The sequence below is a fragment of the Brienomyrus brachyistius genome, unplaced genomic scaffold (genome assembly GCF_023856365.1).
Source record: "Brienomyrus brachyistius isolate T26 unplaced genomic scaffold, BBRACH_0.4 scaffold37, whole genome shotgun sequence".
NCBI lineage: Eukaryota > Metazoa > Chordata > Actinopteri > Osteoglossiformes > Mormyridae > Brienomyrus > Brienomyrus brachyistius.
This window is the reverse complement of record NW_026042312.1, coordinates 96,791-112,899: the sequence shown is the minus strand read 5'-3', so window position 1 is coordinate 112,899 and position 16,109 is coordinate 96,791. Positions and strand designations below refer to the sequence as shown.

The 16,109-nt window shown below is 42.4% G+C and overlaps 2 protein-coding genes across 2 annotated transcripts in view; one reads left to right on the top strand and one right to left on the bottom strand.

The window, feature by feature from the left end:
* LOC125722255 (stonustoxin subunit beta-like) overlaps positions 1-16,109 on the top strand; it is a gene marked incomplete at its 5' end in the record, with an annotated part of 198,601 nt that overhangs the window by 102,667 nt on the left and 79,825 nt on the right. The gene's annotated exons all lie outside the window — the stretch shown is intronic.
* On the bottom strand, positions 2,188-15,038 carry LOC125722245 (tripartite motif-containing protein 29-like). Its single transcript, XM_048998443.1, has 6 exons — positions 14,461-15,038; positions 10,775-10,870; positions 9,969-10,202; positions 9,639-9,797; positions 9,110-9,169; positions 2,188-3,149 (listed from the first exon to the last, which is right to left on the bottom strand). Exons 1-5 carry the CDS (start codon positions 14,944-14,946, stop codon positions 9,140-9,142), a joined length of 1,005 nt encoding a protein of 334 aa, XP_048854400.1. The 5' UTR covers positions 14,947-15,038; the 3' UTR covers positions 2,188-3,149; positions 9,110-9,139.

Below are 16,109 nucleotides of genomic sequence, written 5' to 3'. Positions count from 1 at the left end.
GCCATATGGTTTTGAGTAACTTCTACACCCACGTACCATGTGTGAGATGGAGCCGGCCAGTTCCTCTTATGGTCCAATTCTGCTCATGCGTTACTAAGATTATGGTACTTAGGTCCTCCATCCATCAGATCCTCTTCTCACTGTGGTCATGCTCATCCACTCTGGACACCGTACGCTTGGTAAAAGACTCTCATCTCTGTATCCTTGGTAGCGAAACAAAAAGGGGGTTTGCTGAACTAGATGGGCTGAGACTGGAAACAAAGAGGATCGTGAGGGATCACAAATGGGAGGACTGGCAACCGGGAAGGTCACAGGCAGCAGGAAGGTTTAACATCAATGACCGGACTGGGGCTGACGAGACAAATAGATACTTAAATGCAAAGACTAACGAGGGGCAACAAGCAACAGGCATGAATCATCAGGGTCACGCTAATGAGGAGACAGGAGGGTCAGGCAGGTGTGATGGGTAGGACATGACAGTGGTCATGTGACACGGGCTGTTACTGTCACCATGAGGAAGCGCAGGAATGTAAACAGCTTGGAAAAGGCAGCTGGTGTTTTTCTCCTTTATTTCTGTGTGAGCCTATAGTGGGTCCCGTGTTGGATGGGATCCTGTCTGTACTGCGTGTCAGTCGTAAGCGGATCACACTTCTTACCGTTAGGGTGATGCCTGTGGTTTACAGTGGCTTGCAAAAGTATTCGGCCCCCTTGAACTTTTCCACATTTTGTCACATTACAGCCACAAACATGAATCAATTTCATTGGAATTCCACGTGAAAGACCAATACAAAGTGGTGTACACGTGAGAAGTGGAACGAAAATCATATATGATTCCAAACATTTTTTACAAATAAATAACTGCAAAGTGGGGTGTGCGTAATTATTCAGACCCCTTTGGTCTGAGTGCAGTCAGTTGCCCATAGACATTGCCTGATGAGTGCTAATGACTAAATAGAGTGCAACTGTGTGTAATCTAATGTCAGTACAAATACAGCTGCTCTGTGACGGCCTCAGAGGTTGTCTAAGAGAATATTGGGAGCAAAAACACCATGAATTCCAAAGAACACACCAGACAGGTCAGGGATAAAGTTATTGAGAAATTTAAAGCAGGCTTAGGCTACAAAAAGATTTCCAAAGCCTTGAACATCCCACGGAGCACTGTTCAAGCAATCATTCAGAAATGGAAAGAGTATGGCACAACTGTAAACCTACCAAGACAAGGCCGTCCACCTGAACTCACAGGCTGAACAAGGAGAGCGCTGATCAGAAATGCAGCCAAGAGGCCCATGGTGACTCTGGACGAGCTGCAGAGATCTACAGCTCAGGTGGGGGAATCTGCCCATAGGACAACTATTAGTTACAGGACAACCTGTAGCAGGACTTGAAGTCTTTCAGGCACTCGGCCCCAGATTTTTAATTACTTTGACTTTATATCTGAATCCGAATGTGGCCATTAGCAATGTCATATATATATATATATATATATATATGTGTGTGTGTGTGTGTGTGTATATATATATATATATATATATATATATATATATATATATATATATATATATATATAATATATATATTCAGGACGCTAATTGTCGCACTGCCTTTATTGTTATTTATTCTATTCTACTACCTTTATTGGCCCTACTACCCCATTTCGTTGTGCTCATACACAATGACAGTAAAGTTGACTTTGACTTATGAAGTGAGAAGGCCATGGATAGAGAAGTTGTGCTAATGCTAACTGTGACTACGGCGGTCAGATTTATTGGACCCAGCTGATGACTCCTATGACTCCCTAAGACTTTTGCACAGTACTGTATATATCTCAGGATTCCTAATGAAACAGGATTTATGTGATTTTTTTCTGGTAATTGGTAATCACCTACACTACTTGATGATGATCAGGTGCTTCTCTGTTGTTGTACTAACGTGCCTTATTAAGATTTTATGTTATTTATGTTTACTTAGTTAATATATGATTAATTTGATTATATCATTATCTTTACTAAGTTACCTCAGGACCGCTGTAGGTTTTGAGTTAATAAACTGTCTGCCGTCTGCCGCCCCCTGCTGGCCAAAGCGTCGCCGCTGCGATATCAGGCTGCTGCGCTCAGTGAGCAGAGAGCGCGGATTAAGTCTGTTACTCAGTTACGTTCTGGGCCGCGCGGAACCGGGACATTAATGGGATAGAATAGGAAGCCTTTATTGTCAGTGTACAGGTAGCAAATACAATATATAGACAGAAATATAAAATATACATATAGAGGGGAGGGGAAAAGCTCCCCCCACTCATCAGGCTTAGATTTCATTACATTTTATTTTATTCAGAATCAGAATTCACTCCATTGGTACAACTGCATGTACTATGAATTTGTTTAGGCAGTTTTGGTGCATTAACAGCCAACATAGAACATACGTCAGAGAAAAACAGTCATTTTGTATGTTTGTTCAGCTTACAGAACCCAATTACTTGTTTTATTAACATACATCACACTTCAGACAGAGTAAAAAGGGTTATACTGGTTATAAAGCAGAGATTTTACCTTTTTGCCACGGAGAAGCAGCGACATGTGACACTCTGATAAGGTAAAAATGATTCCTCCAGCACACAGTGAGCTATCCCAGCATGCACAGCGACACGGGGGAGTTTGGATAAACCCAAAACTCTGGATTGAGGGGTTCAGTGAATGAGGAGGTGAAGCTGTACAGGGGGGTCAGTCCATCAGAGGAGACTCTGTAGAAGGACAGAGCACCAGCCCCCCAGTCCAGATACACTCCTACTCTGCGGGAGCCTGAGGGCTTTATGGGTATGAGAGTCTGTTTATTATTGTGCAGGACAGAGTAACTGTTAGTATTACAGTACAGACTCCATGACTTGTCATTGAATCCAAGCCCACAGTCATAACTCCCTCCTTTCCTCCTGATCTCTTTATAAGTCACTGCTATCCAGGCTCCATTTCCACTCCACTCAGCCTCCCAGTAACAGCGACCAGTCAGACTCTCTCTCCACAGAACTTGGCTCCATCTGTCAAATCTCTCTGGATGATCAGGATATGGCTGCTCTGCCCCCCATGTCACCTTCCTGTTCCCCCCTGACAGAGACAGGCGGCTGTTTGCTGTGTTGGGGTCCAGCGTCAGCTGGCAGGAGTCTGTAGGCAGGAGGAAGAGCGATTGATCCCATGACGAAGCCCAGCATCTCCATCATTATCACTGTCACACCTCACACACTCACTCACACAGAACTCGCTCCAATACACACATTTTATTCCCAATATACTCATGTAGCCGCCCGAGTCTGCGGCGCTCCGGCTGCCCCCTGCGCTGTGAGACACGCCGGCGCTGAGAGACTCGCTGGGGCCGAACTGCACTTTAGCCTGCGCTCTATTATTCTGTACGATACATAAAATATAAAAAGTCAAATATGTGAAATACCTCAGGAAATGTTGGACGCCGGCGGGAAGACGCGCCGAAATGACGCGGGTGTTAAACTAATAGGCTTAATTACAGGTAAATAAAATTACAAACAGCATTCATCAAACATATTAACCATAAAATTACACAACAAAGATTACCACTAAAAGTGAGTTTGTCTTTAGGTCACAATATGAACTTTTAATCCACTTTGGACACACACCTCTCTCCAGCAGCGCGCCGACTCGACGCTCCCAACGCGGACGCATCTAGGCTGGTTCTCCGCAAAGCGCAGCACTCGCGTATTACACCGCGTATGCGTACATGGAAACGTTCATATTTCTCTGGTCAAGCTGTGTACTTTGCACATGCGCACGTGTCCTATTTAAGTATTAGTAGTAATTCTGATATTCCCTGCACACGTACCACAGCCGCGAGGTCTGTGTATGTTTCCCTACGTTTTACAAATTCAGAGCGGCAGTTCACGGGGCTGCCAGCTTTGATCAACTGGCTGGTGTGAGATTTTCAATTTGGTCAACAAGTCTGCACACATATGCATACGCATTTATATGTATGCAACAGTTCTATTACCGTGCAAATTGGCTGTAGGGTTTGCAAACTACCCCAATCCTCATCAAAATCATCTATGTTGGCGTTTAAAGACAAATTTGGAGTGCGGCAGGCGGTCGTCCGCGGAGGAGTAAAATGCATCATAAACGTCTATACAAACACGTCCGCTTATACGTGCGCGGAGAGGTACCAGTCTGGCCGCCACGTGTTTTCTGTGTTGATTCCGGCTTCGTCTGTGCACTTACATGAGGATAACAAGACGCATGCGCGACGTGCAGTGCCACCAGAAATTGGCGTGGCAGTATGGTCACGTTTTGTCACGGAACATTGTCTTTACTAACGGTACAGATAGTATTAAAGTAGCATCTGATTTTTTTAAGAATGAGTGTCCAGAAGAGCTGTATATTTTCACAGACAAGAAAAGAAAAATTCCGAACACTGTGTTCTTTGTACAGCATCTTCAAAATTTAATGGCAGTATAAGTTTCTAAGAAAGCAGTGTCATGCGTACAAGGTACAATGAAATTCTAACCTGAAATTCTTACTTGCCTACTTTCATGAGCAGCATTATTTTTCATACAGTTCCATCCATCCATCGATTTTTCTGACACTTATCTAATATATAACATATAATCTATTTGTGTGTGTGTGTGTGTGCGGTTATATATATTATATATATATCCATCCATTTTCCAAACCGCTTATCCTACTGGGTCGCGGGGGGTCCGGAGCCTATCCCGGAAGCAATGGGCACGAGGCAGGGAACAACCCAGGATGGGGGGCCAGCCCATCGCAGGGCACACTCACACACCAGTCACTCACACATGCACACCTATGGGCAATTTAGTAACTCCAACTAGCCTCAGCGTGTCTTTGGACTGTGGGGGGAAACCGGAGTACCCGGAGGAAACCCCACGACGACATGGGGAGAACATGCAATCTTTGTCATCGTGTACTGGATATAAAATATCTTCAAATTGGATAATAAACAGATCAATCTTGAGAAATAAAGTAGCTATTTTAAATATAGAATAATTAACTGACTTACACTGGAACAGACCCAATACAGAAAAAAGTATTGCAATAATAACATCATGTAGCAAAATTTGTCAGAAGGTTTATTAGTGACTTGGCTCGAATCGGAAGAGATGAAGAAAACAAAATTATAAATGAGATTTACTGCTTTAACCTGCAAACCAGTCAATCGTCTTACTGATACAGAAAAAATTGTAGGAGGTGCCTTACAGAATAAATTGTATGATTATATATAAACATAAGGCAGAAGGAGCCTTTGTTAGATTGTGGCAAAAATGGCTTGAACAAGGTGAGCAGAACTCAGCCTATTTCTTTAGGCTAGAAAGTCAGCAAGCCTATCATCAAGCTAATCATGACTATGTATAGTTATTGCAGTCACTGGATGATTAAATAAATCCAGACAGTAGTAAAACTGCATATAGTTCACAGTACATGGTAAACAAACCAAGTCGGCTTGCAGCTCTAATCAAAGCGTGTTCTTCAGAGCGCCGTCTTGACTCCTTCGTCCTTGTACAACATTTAATGCCACAACCTCATACTAACAAGTGAGACTGGAAACGAAGGAACCGACCAAGATGGTTTTCTCGCACTGCCCCCCGGTGGACATGACCTTCAGTCCTCCAGATAGATGTAAACTACGCACGCAAGTGTAGTCGTGTCGTGTGAAGTCATGGCCCTAAAGCACAGACTTAGGAGATGTTCAGTGTCACAGCCAGTTTGGGTAAGACTGCAGGTGCCGTCTTAGGACAATATTAATGAATCTGAAAAAAAGTACAGTCAGCGAATGCACAAAAAGGGCAAATGTGAGGGAAGGAAGCCCCCCCCCCGCCCCCCCCCCCGAACCTCACTGCCCATAGATACCGTAGCTCACACAAGATAAGGATGCAGATAAAAGGTTTTGATGAGCTGTTACTGAGTGATACCAAAAGTTCCTGCTACCCAAACAAAGCGAGGGCAGTTTCCCAGATTTCAGCATTACAGTGCATGATGACATCTAGGACAGGGGGCCCTTACCCCACTGGCCCTTGGATCCCCTGCTGTAGCTACAGCCCACACTAGGCAGTGAGGAGCAGCCCCAGTGTCAGCCATTCCTGCTCTGACTGACTTCAGGGGGAACAAAGTGCATCAAAGCCCACAGCTACTCTCTCTCTCATCTGACTCCAGTTGTGTGTCACCTACACACTGGGTCAGACAATGTGTTTAATACATTAAACTGATCTTTACTGAATAACAGGTCTGTGGCTGGAAAATCATTATTAATGACTGATTTTAATATCAAGATAAACCTTGATTTTTATGCGTTAAACTGAAATGGGGTCAAATGAAAACTATGCAGCAGCCCTGATCAAACCAGCTACTCCTACCTGCCCTTTATCAGTGAGACTAGAGCACTTAGGGAAGGAGGTGGAGCCGCCGCCTTATTTAATGGGTTTTAATTATTTTTACAAGTCAGGCACTACTTTCTGTCAGAAGAGTAATTATGAATCTGAATGAACAGAAATTACATATGGAGTTCCTCAAGGGTCCGTTATTGGCAGTGGGCAGTGGTGGCTTAATGGTTAGGGATGCGCACTAGTAATTGAGAGATTGTTGGATTGAATTCCCGACCAGCAAGGCACCGCTGAGGGACCCTAAGCAAAGCACTGCTCTCAGGGCGCTGAATTAGCTGCCCCTTGCTATGTCACGATGTCACATATGGGTTAAAAGCAGAGGACACATTTCGGTGTTGTGCACTGTGTGCTGTGGTGTGTCAACACTGATCACCAATTAGAATTATAATCCTCACTGAGCCTCTTTGTTCAACATCTACATGCTTCCATTTGCTCAGATTACGGAACACTATAAAATCTCTGTAACACTTAAGGCCATGTTGTTAGTAATTAAAAAAAAATCACAACAAATAATAATCCATTCTTATGCATTATAATCATGGCTTTAAATATTTATCAAAAGGCATAACACATTATAGGCATGCTTATTATGCATAATGAATGATGTATGAAGCTTTCATCTTTAGTGCCCTATAAATACCTTCATAATGCATTATAATGATCGGTATAAGCATTAAGGATGCTTTGTATTGCATTATGAAGGTATCTATAGTGCCTTATAGCTGAGTGTGTCATAAAGCATTCATAAAGCATTATAATGGTGGATATAATGTGTTATGCTTTTTTATAAATATTTATAGCTGTGTTTATAATGCTTTATGAGTGCAGTATAATTAAGCAATAACATATAAGAAGATACTCCGGTATATCATGGCTGTGATTCGGTCAAAGGTAGAAGGCTATAGGCCACCACAAAAAAAAAAAAAAGTTCTCATAACATCAGTGCAAGTGGGAGGGGCCATCGTGTCCAAACCGTCCGCATACCTGGATAATTCAGTCAATCACCAATATAGTTTTGTCTAATATTTCCGGTGCCAGCAGTAAAACAACTAGCCAGCTTATTATCGGAGTAACTTTGCATTATAAATGAAAACCAGGTCTAATAAATAAAATAGTGGCACTTGAGTGGCGAAGAGATCATGAGGCAGATTGCAAAGTTCAGTTATTGGCATCTTTAATAGCGCGATCGGTAAGAGGACAGTTGGCAGCTTATAAAAACTTACTCTGGAACAGATAAGAACAAATCCAACAAAACGGAATACATATGAACCTTTACTCTCACTGTCACCTATGTTCATTTTTTAAACTGGTGGAAATGCAGGCAGGTTCTGAAAAGGCATCAAGTGACAACCAGCCCAGCACCGGCTCCATGTTGGTGGAAATGAGGCATCAGTACAGTGTTCCCAGGTCCAGCCCAAGGTCTGCTTAAGATCCACCCAACAGAAGCTGAAACTAGCACAATAAGAGAGAGAGAAGGATTTCTCTCTAAACCAGATACGGAAAAGCTTGTTCATGTGTTTATTTCCAGCAGGCTAGACTATTGAAATGGTGTCTTTGCAGGTCTTGGTAATAAATCAGTCAGACAGCTGCAGCTCATCCAGGATGCTGCCACCAGAGTCCTCACTAACACCAAGGAAGTGGAGCATATCACACAGCTCCTTAATCACTGCACTGGCTTCCTGGGTTGATTTTTAAATATATTATTCGTTGTCTACAAGGCACTAAATGGCACTAACTTCCTTGAACCTTTGAAGCATCCAGACCCCTGAAACTTTACTCAGTGTCCCAGAATGAAGACCAAACAGGCTGAAGCAGCTTTTAGTCTCTATGCTCCCTGTCTTTGGAACAAGCTTCCTGAAGACCTGAGGTCTGCTAACACTGTCGGCTCATTATAATCAGGGCTTAAAACGTTACTGTTTGCTGCAGGTTCTCAATAAATTAAATCAGCAGGAGTTGAGTCATACGCTGCCTCTACAATGTCACTTCTTTTAAGTTAACTGTTTGTTTTTTGGGCTTTTAGACTTTTTAAAATTGTCTTTTAAATTGACAATTGTCACGATCTGGACGCGGGTAATCGCACAGGTGGGCGAGCAAGCGGAAAGCAGGCAAACAGGCAGGATTCAGGGTATACGGGGGTTTAATGGGGAGACTCAGGACTGAAAACATCTGACGCCGACTAACATCTATGACTGACAAGGGAAACAGGTAAGACCAGGACTTAAATAGGACGGGACTAATCAAAGTAAGTGGACAAAGCTGGAGACGATCAGGGAAGCACAAGTGGGTAATCAGGGGGCGTGGCACACACGAGAAGTGGACGAGCCGGGCAAGACAACAATGAACGTGTTTGTAAGTCCCACACCAAAGTTCTGAAGTACCGAAAAAGTATCGCAGTTGCAGTGGTGCTTTTTGGTACTGGAACTTCTGGTACTGGTACTCGACTGGAAGTTAATGGAAAAGGGAAAGAACCAAAAGTACCGAACCTGGTGCAGTGGAAAAGCACCCTGAATAAACTTGCCTTACTTAGCAATGGGATTCAAAGTCCACCGAAATAAAAAGCTCATGTAAATGTGAAAGACCAGGAGGCAGCGGAAGAGAGAAAGAGAAGCTCCACTAGCAGTAGAAAATGAAACACAATAAAACACAATAAAACACACTCCACCTCATACAGGGAGAGAGAAGCGAGTGTGTGAACAGACTCACAGTGTAAGAATTCTGCTCTGGTCCTGGGCACTAATACCAGTAGGACGGTGTCTTTGGTAACTAGAAGGAGACAGAGAGAAACAGGGATGTGAGTAAAAGGAATTTACTTGTGGGAGATGGACTTCATTCACTGTGGAGATAACAGCAGTGGGGTATTATCATTATGAGGGACAATAACAGGCATTTTAACAAACGGCAAATCATGCTAAGTGACACATAATACAGATTTTTGGTTTCTGTAATGTAGAAGAAACATGTTTCATGTGATCTGGGTTTTGCAGCCAGTAGAATGTGAAGCTCTTTCACCAGTTATCACAAAGATTTAAACTTATTGTAAACAAACTGACTTGGTCACACAAATGTGAGGCTGACTGTACTGCATACTCTCTCTGCAGCTGTTCAACCCCAGGTGTGAGACCCTTCAGCCAATCAGTCCTCTAATTAGTAATCCAGCAAAAGCAGCCCTTTCTGGGTAAGATTGGCCAGCCCTGGTCTATATTAACATGAACAGACTAGAAAATGTATTAACCTGGTGATGGATCTCTGCCATTTTCATTCTGCAAACATTCTCCAGTTGATCTTTCAGCTCAGAAACTGCCTTCCTCAAATTCCCAAAATCAGATCTGGGACTGACAGAGATTCTGGGTCCAAATCCAGCTTCAGGAGTGACAGGAAGAGCCTGGCGCCTCTACAGACACACAGTCTGATTAAACAGCTTCATCAACACAAATGTGTATTGCAATCTAATTAACAGAACCTTTAACATCTGACCAATGACAGACTAGTTGAAATACAAATGACAATATGCATTCATTTGAATACTCTGGTTTTCTTATTGCCAAAGTAGCTGTTCTGTTACCTGGAGGAAATGGATGTGATCTTCTGTGTGTGAAAGCTGCTCCAGCTCAGAGTGTCTCCTCTTCAGTTCATCGATCTCCTGCTTCAGTCTGTCCATGTCTCCTTCAGCCTGACTCACTGCAGCCTTCTCCTGATCTCTGATCAGCTTTGTCACCTCAGAGCGTCTTCTCTCAATGGAGCGGATCATCTCAGTGAAGATCCTCTCGCTGTCCTCCACTGCTGACTGTGCTGAGCTCTGTTGGTGACACAGGGAGCAGAGGACAGTAAATTACAATTGGCCCCTTTTGAGACTCCAGAGAGCCTCATTGTACAAAAGAGATGTGAGCCGACAGGAGGTATAAAAACAGCACAGGACTGGGGTTTGGAGCGACACCATGCTGGACGCCTCAGGTACTGAAACCCATCCAGCACTGATTGGAAATGATCGCTCATTAAGCTCATACACTGTCAGCTGCAGGGATTTGGCAGAGACTGGTGGCTGTATGGGGCAGGTTGGTTGTCACCATTAGGTCTCAGTTTAATAGGTGACTTTTTTAGTGTTTATTTGCATTACGCTGGGTTGTGAAAAGTTGCATTTTTCTCAAATGGGCCTTTTATGGTATTTTTTAAATAAATAAGCTACTACTGCTGCAACACTTGGTTAAACTCTGTAATCCAGCAACTTTATCCCACTGACCCAGAATAACCCACAGCAGCATTAATTTGATTAATCCGCACAAGTCTGTAAATCTGCAATCTGTTGAATCTGAAAGAAGATTCATTATGATCACAAGCCAGCTGTTATCTTCTCCTCAGGTTCATACTCACTGTGAATGAGGCCACAGCCTCTCTCAGCTCCTGCAGCTCCTTCTCTCTCATCTGAATTCTCTGCTGAAATTCCCTCTGTGTTTCACCCATTTGTTTCTACAGATAGGAAACAAGATGACAAAACAAGTTTGTTTCATTAGCTGAGATTACATTCATTTATCATCCTGTCCAGGGTGGACCCCAGCCTTGGGCCCTATGCTGCCTGGGAAAAGCTCCAGGCACTCCCCCTGACCCTGACCTGGATTACCGGATAGGAGATGGATGGATGGATGGATGGATGGATATTCATTAATGATTTATTGACTGTAGGTAGGATTCAATGGACATAGACCCTTTGGTCCTGTTTCCACCTGGTATTAACATGCGTCCTGGGTGATCCAATCACAAGTGGACAGCGCTAATTACCCAGGATGCATTGAAGATGCATTGAGATCCGATCACTCAAACCACATTGGGAGGTGGTCTGGGCTGCATATGGCCACATTCTTATAGCAATGTGAAGGCGAATGTGTCCTGGGCTGCACTGCAGGACCGGCTACTCAACTGACGTCCTATTAGATTGATGTCAGATCGCATGTCAGTTGATAATGGGCCACTGTGTATAAACTGCACTGTGAACAACAATAATGCATCTTTTCTCCTGCGACCCTAAAAACTCTGAATCCGCTGGGAAGTTGGTTTAATATTGGACTGTTGTGACCCATTCATATGGAAACTGTGTCAAAGTCTGCATCACTGATGTTCCACGCAAATTCAGAAAGGAAAATGTGTAAAATGGGATTCATTAAAGATTCTTCAGAATTTGAACATATCATATATTTAATGTGCATGTTGGGGCGCAGCCTGGTGCAGGCAGGGAAACAAGGTGAGGATCCACTTAAAAGCTCCAAGACAAAGGGAATTAAGGAGACTGAACCAAACTGGAAAGACACACAATAAAGGAACAATAAGGGGTCAAAACTCACCAGGGAAAAAGTAGCTAAGAAAATGACACGTAGACTAACAGAGGGAATGGAGCAGCTAGTGATGTTAAGCTTGACAATAAAAAAGCGATTCACTACATTCTGAAGCACAGCTTCAGTTTCCTTCGTTCCACCCTGAACACGTGACCATGGTCATCTGAAGCTTCATTCTGCACTCAACCATGTGACTGCTTTGGAAACTGAAAATGTTGCACAATCCTCATTACCGGTTTTAAATCTGTTGTACAGCACATATTTCGGCGTACACACACACTGCAGCGTAAGTTTTAATAATCATAATAATTTAATAATAATTCATTTTCAATAGTTAATTTAATAATAATAATAATTATTATTATTAGTCATTATTGTGTCCAAGGTTCAGTTTAATTGTATGAATAGATAATATCAGATTTGGGTGAGGGTATTACCCAATAATCTGTATAATTGTCCCAGTATAGAGAACAAGAAACAAATGATTGATGAGGCTTTGGTCAATATGACTGTGAAGGATTCACAACCCTTCACCATAGTGGATAACGCAGGATTTAGGGAGGTTGTGGGGATCCTGGATCCAACCTACATTCTCCCATCCAGGCAAACATGAAAGGGTTTGGTGACAGAAACATTTAAGATAGAAAAAGAGAAAGCAAAGGAAGAGGTGAAAAAGGCCAAAGCAGTAAGACTAACATCTGACATGTGGACATTCATACATATGGAAGCTTATTTAGCAGTCAAATGCCATTTTATAAATGATAAGACTGAGCTGTCGACCTTATTATTGGGAGCAGGAAAATTCCCAGAGTCTCATTCTGCAGAAAACATGGCTGCAGTCGAGGCAGCCTGATGGAGGAGTGGGGAATACAGAATAAAGTCCGATGGCTCACACTGACGCTGCACAAAATGTGATTGTCTGTGTCAGACACACAACCTGCATTGCAGGTTTCTGTAGCCAATCTAATGCTCAGGCTGCTGTAGCGAAATAACATAGACAGATGTGAGATAATTAACCAATAACAACAGTGCAGGGAAAACAGGCAACAAGTGCAGTAACTTATATTAATGAACACAAGACTAGGAAAACTCCCACAAACACTGAAAGTAAGAAACACACACAAGGAATTCAATACTTGGAAAGTACAGAAACATGTGGAACATAATAAAACAAGGCACAAGCTTCACAAGCAGAACAGAGAACTAACAAACACTGGGAAGAATAGAAAAGCAATAATTAAATGAAAGAGGTGAGGTTGGTTCCTGACCTGCCTCAAACCCATGACCAGCTGGTCCCAGCCTTTGTGTCACACACTCATCCCAATGAGCCAAATGCAGCCATGTGGGGAAAAGGAAGAACACACTAGGGCCAAAGACGATGAGAGGACAAAGGGGATGGACAGCGATGGCTGCTGGCCACACGGGGAAGAGACACAAGGACAGGCACTGAGACGAAGCTTCTTTATTTATGTCAAAGCTGCTCCACGCGTTATTAATTTTAGTGAAATGTGCCGGTAAAAATGACATGAAGGTGAAATTAAAGCATGTAGGTAAGAATGTGTGTTCAGTAGCCTAGCAAATGGATGTGTGAATAGAAACATATAATAACAGTGTAATTGTTTATATCGTTTTATATTGGGCTGTCCGGGGGCTTGAATTCCTGGTTAGATATTCAGTCCCACTCCAGCCCTGACTACTTTTACTTCATTTGTTCCAAGTCAGACATAATTCAGCATATCAGACAAAACAATGAACCTCTTTGTTAATATTTTCATAAATTTTGAGCTTCACTGGTTATCATTGAAAGCCAAAATATTATCATATGGCAACCAACACAATGCATTAAAGGCTGAGCCCATTACCCTTGAATAGAAAAGTATTAATCTACGTACATCTTAGTACCAAAAGACCTTTTTTAACATGTACATTTGTACTGTGTTGATGTAGGTAAGGTAAGGTAAGGTAAGGTAAGGCAAGGTAAGGTACGGAGGTAAGGAGCACACACTGAGTACAGTGCCTTACCGCACCCACCACACGACGAACCACCTCAGGGATGAGAACCTGAGTGCAGTCGTACAGTGGGTGACACCTCAGCACCACACCAGTCCCAATGGAACAGTGTGAGTTTTATCCGGTGGCTGCAGTGCCAATCCTGCAAAACACCTCTTGATGCCGTATAGAAATGCATGTGGATAATGTGAAAAGTTAAACTTTATTGTGAAAATATTATTTTATAATAATAATTGTCTAATGAAAATCGCAACATTATTACGAAACAATAAATTGTAACATTTAAAAATTATACATAGAAGACAAGTGTTATTATGAAATATAATTTTATGAAATTTATGAAATTTTATGACATTATTTAAAAATAAAAGGATACATTACTGAAATATTTATCATTATATTTATATTTTTTGATATACTAAGATGTAAGGTACCACAGTTTAAATGGACTTCATATTCGTTTACTTACATTTTGCCCAGACTACCTTAAATCCGACAAGCTAGTAACCCCGCTAGTAAGACCGGACAAGTAGGTCATGACAACTTTACTGAACCAGACTTGATCTGAGTGTTTCGTAGCAATTACACTAACATGTGTTAAGAAAAAATCCATTTATTTAAAATTTACTTTTAGATAATAACAATAATTGATACTTTCACTGATCCCTTTGGGGAAATTCTTTTAGATAGAAAGGGGAAATTCTTTTAAATTAGCCTGACCTGTATCTCCGCCCTTCCTGTAGCAGCTGAGACTGTATCATGGCCTCTGTGTTCATCCATCGTACAGAGATAACAGATACACTGCTGGTCGGTACGGCAGTAGACCTCCAGCGGTTTGTCATGGTGGGAACAGACCTTGTCCTTCAGATGGCCGATGGCATCAATGAGCTTGTGCTGTTTTGCATGGTGGAGTTTGTTGTGAAGCTGCAGGTCAGTTTCACAGTAGGAGGCCAGACACACCAGGCTGGACTTTACAGCTTTGTGTTTTCTCCCAGTACAGACGTCACACTCCACATCTCCAGGTCCAGCATACTGGTCAGTAGGAGTAGCTGCTTGTAGTCCAGTCTTCTTCAGTTTCTCCACCACTTCAGCCAGTATGGTGTTTCTGTTCAGAACAGGTCTGGGTATGAAGGTCTGTCTGAACTGGGGGCAGCTGTAAACTCCAACATGATCTTCCTGAACCCAGCAGCTCTTAATGCAGCTCATACAGTAACTGTGTCCACAGGGAATAGTTACTGGATCCTTTAGTAGATCTAGACAGATTGCACAACTTAACTCATTTACATCCACTGCAACTCTGGCTTCTGCCATTTTACCACGAACACTGATAGGATTCTGTTGGAGAAAGCGTCAGGCTTTCCACTCCAACTCTGCACACAGGACCAAACTACAATACAGTATATGTTGGAGAAAGCGACAGGCTTTCCACTCCAACTCTGTACACACCATTAATTACGAGACAACACACTTAGAGTTTTACTTGCACAAGGGTAACCACACTCTCTGCATGCTAGGCTACAAAGGAATGTGTTACAAAGGGTGGTTCCCCTTGGCACCTTTATTTATAGTCAATGGGGGGCAGGGGTCTTGGAGTGAGAACAAAGAAAAGACTGTGAGAGTAAGAAGAAGTTCTGGTTTTACTCAGGTGGACAACTATTTAAACACGTGCTCAGGATACGTGTAAACTAATATAATCTAAAGTATGAAGGTAAAGAAAAACAAAATAATGTATATACATATTTACACTCATTGCTGATTATACAGAAATGATAACAAATGATTACTAACAGTTTCTTCAACCTAACAGTCCCTCCTGTTTATCATGACAGTATGATCAGAAGCATCAGTATTGTACAAATTGCAAAAACACTTTCAGCACAACCGTCATTCAGATCACATCATCATCATTATTAAGAGGGCTAGACAAGGTTAGTAAATCCATTCGTTCTTCTGCAGTGTATAGCAGAAAAACAGAACTAAAAGTATGTTGTATCATGGAACGGAGGCAGGGTATAATACAAATGAAACAACAACATACAAATAATAATGTAACAAGAATGGGGAGTGAGAACTTTAGCAGTAACTGCCACCAGGACCCAGTGAGAAACCAGTCCAACCATGAGGGACTGGCATGGGGATCCAGGGACATATGTGTACAGACATAACAGTTAGTTAAATTGTCTTTCTTTGCTGAATCATAAACATAACGATACCAGTAATTTTGTAGGAAAGGATGGGTCTCATTTGTGGAGATAGGTCTCAGGTGGGAGCCGTCATGTGTCCATCTAGGTGGGCGAAACACCTGCTCTGGTGAGTGCAGAAGCAGACCAACAATTCCCATAAAGAGAATTACACCGAGAGTTACCTTA

Bases quoted from the DNA above. Each gene is read 5' to 3' on its own strand.
- LOC125722245 (XM_048998443.1), bottom strand. From the start codon at position 14,946: ATGAGCTGCATTAAGAGCTGCTGGGTTCAGGAAGATCATGTTGGAGTT. The intron at 10,871-14,460 runs GTCAGGCTAATT...TCCTATCTGTAG, and splicing joins CAGGAAGGGCGGAGATACAG to AAACAAATGGGTGAAACACA. The intron at 9,798-9,968 runs GTAACAGAACAG...GTGTGTCTGTAG, and splicing joins ATCACATCCATTTCCTCCAG to AGGCGCCAGGCTCTTCCTGT.